Below are 2,500 nucleotides of genomic sequence, written 5' to 3'. Positions count from 1 at the left end.
ACAGTGCGGCGCTCCCTCAGTACTGACCCTCCAACAGTGCGGCGCTCCCTCAGTCCTGACCCTCCGACAGCGCGGCGCTCCCTCTGTCCTGACCCTCCGACAGAGCGGCGCTCCCTCTGTCCTGACCCTCCGACAGCGCGGCGCTCCCTCTGTCCTGACCCTCCGACAGCGCGGCGCTCCCTCTGTCCTGACCCTCCGACAGCACGGCGCTCCCTCTGTCCTGACCCTCCGACAGCGCGGCGCTCCCTCTGTCCTGACCCTCCGACAGCGCGGCGCTCCCTCTGTCCTGACCCTCCGACAGCGCGGCGCTCCCTCTGTCCTGACCCTCCGACAGCGCGGCGCTCCCTCTGTCCTGACCCTCCGACAGCGCGGCGCTCCCTCGGTCCTGACCCTCCGACAGCGCGGCGCTCCCTCGGTCCATACCCTCCGACAGCGCGGCGCTCCCTCGGTCCTGACCTTCCGACAGCGCGGCGCTCCCTCGGTCCTGACCCTCCGACAGCGCGGCGCTCCCTCGGTCCTGACCCTCCGACAGCGCGGCGCTCCCTCGGTCCTGACCCTCCGACAGCGCGGCGCTCCCTCGGTCCTGACCCTCCGACAGCGCGGCGCTCCCTCGGTCCTGACCCTCCGACAGCGCGGCGCTCCCTCGGTCCTGACCCCTCCGACAGCGCGGCGCTCCTCGGTCCTGACCCTCCGACAGCGCGGCGCTCCCTCGGTCCTGACCCTCCGACAGCGCGGCGCTCCCTCGGTCCTGACCCTCCGACAGCGCGGCGCTCCCTCGGTCCTGACCCTCCGACAGCGCGGCGCTCCCTCGGTCCTGACCCTCCGACAGCGCGGCGCTCCCCCGGTCCTGACCCTCCGACAGCGCGGCGCTCCCCCGGTCCTGACCCTCCGACAGCGCGGCGCTCCCCCGGTCCTGACCCTCCGACAGCGCGGCGCTCCCCCGGTCCTGACCCTCCGACAGCGCGGCGCTCCCTCGGTCCTGACCCTCCGACAGCGCGGCGCTCCCCCGGTCCTGACCCTCCGACAGCGCGGCGCTCCCCCCGGTCCTGACCCTCCGACAGCGCGGCGCTCCCTCGGTCCTGACCCTCCGACAGCGCGGCGCTCCCCCGGTCCTGACCCTCCGACAGCGCGGCGCTCCCCCGGTCCTGACCCTCCGACAGTGCGGTGCTCCCTCAGTACCGACACCAGGGGCAGTGTCGTGCCTGGATTATGGGGCTCGAGTCTCTGGAGTGGGGTCTCGAACCCGCGACCTCTGACCCGGAGGCAGCATCGAGGGCCACTGACGCACGGGCTGACGTTGAACTCGACCCTCCAGGCTGAGCCACGCGGCTCGGTCTCCCTCCAACTGACGCTCAAACGATTGGTGCCGCCCCCCCCCCCCCAGCAGAGGCCTCGAGGTCGAGGGGAGGGTCTTTCCCCTCGGCTCGGAGAACGGCAAGCGAGGACTCGTAGCTTTTGGAAAAGCGCGGTTGGCAAATCGGGCAGGATTAGTGCAGCCGGAACGCGGGAATGGGGTGCGGTTGTGTGTGGGGCGGCGGCGGTTTTGTTTAAATAGAAATGTTTTCGTTCCGAGAGCTATTCGAGCAAGGGGGGCATCACCCGACGGGGCTTCCGAGGACAAACAGCTTTTTAAAATGGTTTTCTACCCTCTGCCCTCTCTCACTCCCGACTTCCTACAGTGCAGGACAGTAATGTGCTGTGTGTGACTGGTCTTTATACTCCAGGGAACGGTGCAAGTCCGGAGCAGTCGAGTCCGGAGTGGGGGGGGGGGGTGACGTTGTGCGGAGGGGATGTAACACAATCCGGGTGACAGCGCGGTCGGACCCTCGGAGGCCGAGCGCGAGGTCGGATACGACTGGGAGCGGGACTGGTTCAGCATGTCGGGGGGAAATAGGAGGGAGCCGAGGAGAGATTCCCGGGGCGGGCGGGGGAGCAGGATAGCAGATGACCGTAAACCGGTCTGGGCCGATATGTGACTCCAGTCCGACACCGGCGTGATTGGCACTGGGCGAATGGGCGAATGGTTCTGTAGGAAATTCAGTCAGCTTTTCAAAGCCCCACCTGCCCTCCAAACAGCCTGACTTCACCCAACCCTCCTCCCGACCTCTGGCAGCTCCCTGCACTTCGGCCCGTCACCTGCGTGCTATCCCCAGCCTTGACTGGGATGCCAACGCTGGAATGTTCGGATCAGGAGGAGGCCTCTCTCGATTGGATCGCCCCCTTAATCTTTGAGAGGAGCTAGGGGGAGGGGGAGAAAGGGGCACCACGGGATGTCGGGTCGGGGTCATTTGTCAGCTGCCCTTTGACCTGTCGGAGGTCATTGAACTGGAGTAACCTGTTGTCACTCTCGCAGTGCGGGCTGTGGTCGGACGGGGGTGATCTGCAACGGTGGACTACGTCCGGAGTTTGCTCAGAGAAAGGTAAACAAAGTACCCGGAACCCTTCACCCCCGCATTCGGGTCCCAGCTCCTGCACTTGCCCCTCCCCCAACTCACAAACA

The 2,500-nt window shown here is 67.3% G+C and overlaps 1 protein-coding gene across 1 annotated transcript in view; it reads left to right on the top strand.

Annotated features, from left to right (window-relative positions):
- Window positions 1-2,500, top strand: part of LOC137360066 (tyrosine-protein phosphatase non-receptor type 18-like) — a 52,575-nt gene that overhangs the window by 48,726 nt on the left and 1,349 nt on the right. Inside the window, exon 10 of the mRNA XM_068025657.1 lies at window positions 2,354-2,420. Within this exon, the coding sequence (XP_067881758.1) occupies window positions 2,354-2,420 (67 nt within the window). The remainder of the gene's footprint in view (window positions 1-2,353; window positions 2,421-2,500) is intronic.

The sequence above is a fragment of the Heterodontus francisci genome, unplaced genomic scaffold, assembly GCF_036365525.1.
Source record: "Heterodontus francisci isolate sHetFra1 unplaced genomic scaffold, sHetFra1.hap1 HAP1_SCAFFOLD_1085, whole genome shotgun sequence".
Taxonomy (NCBI): Eukaryota; Metazoa; Chordata; class Chondrichthyes; order Heterodontiformes; family Heterodontidae; genus Heterodontus; species Heterodontus francisci.
This window is presented reverse-complemented; position numbering and strand designations above follow the sequence as displayed.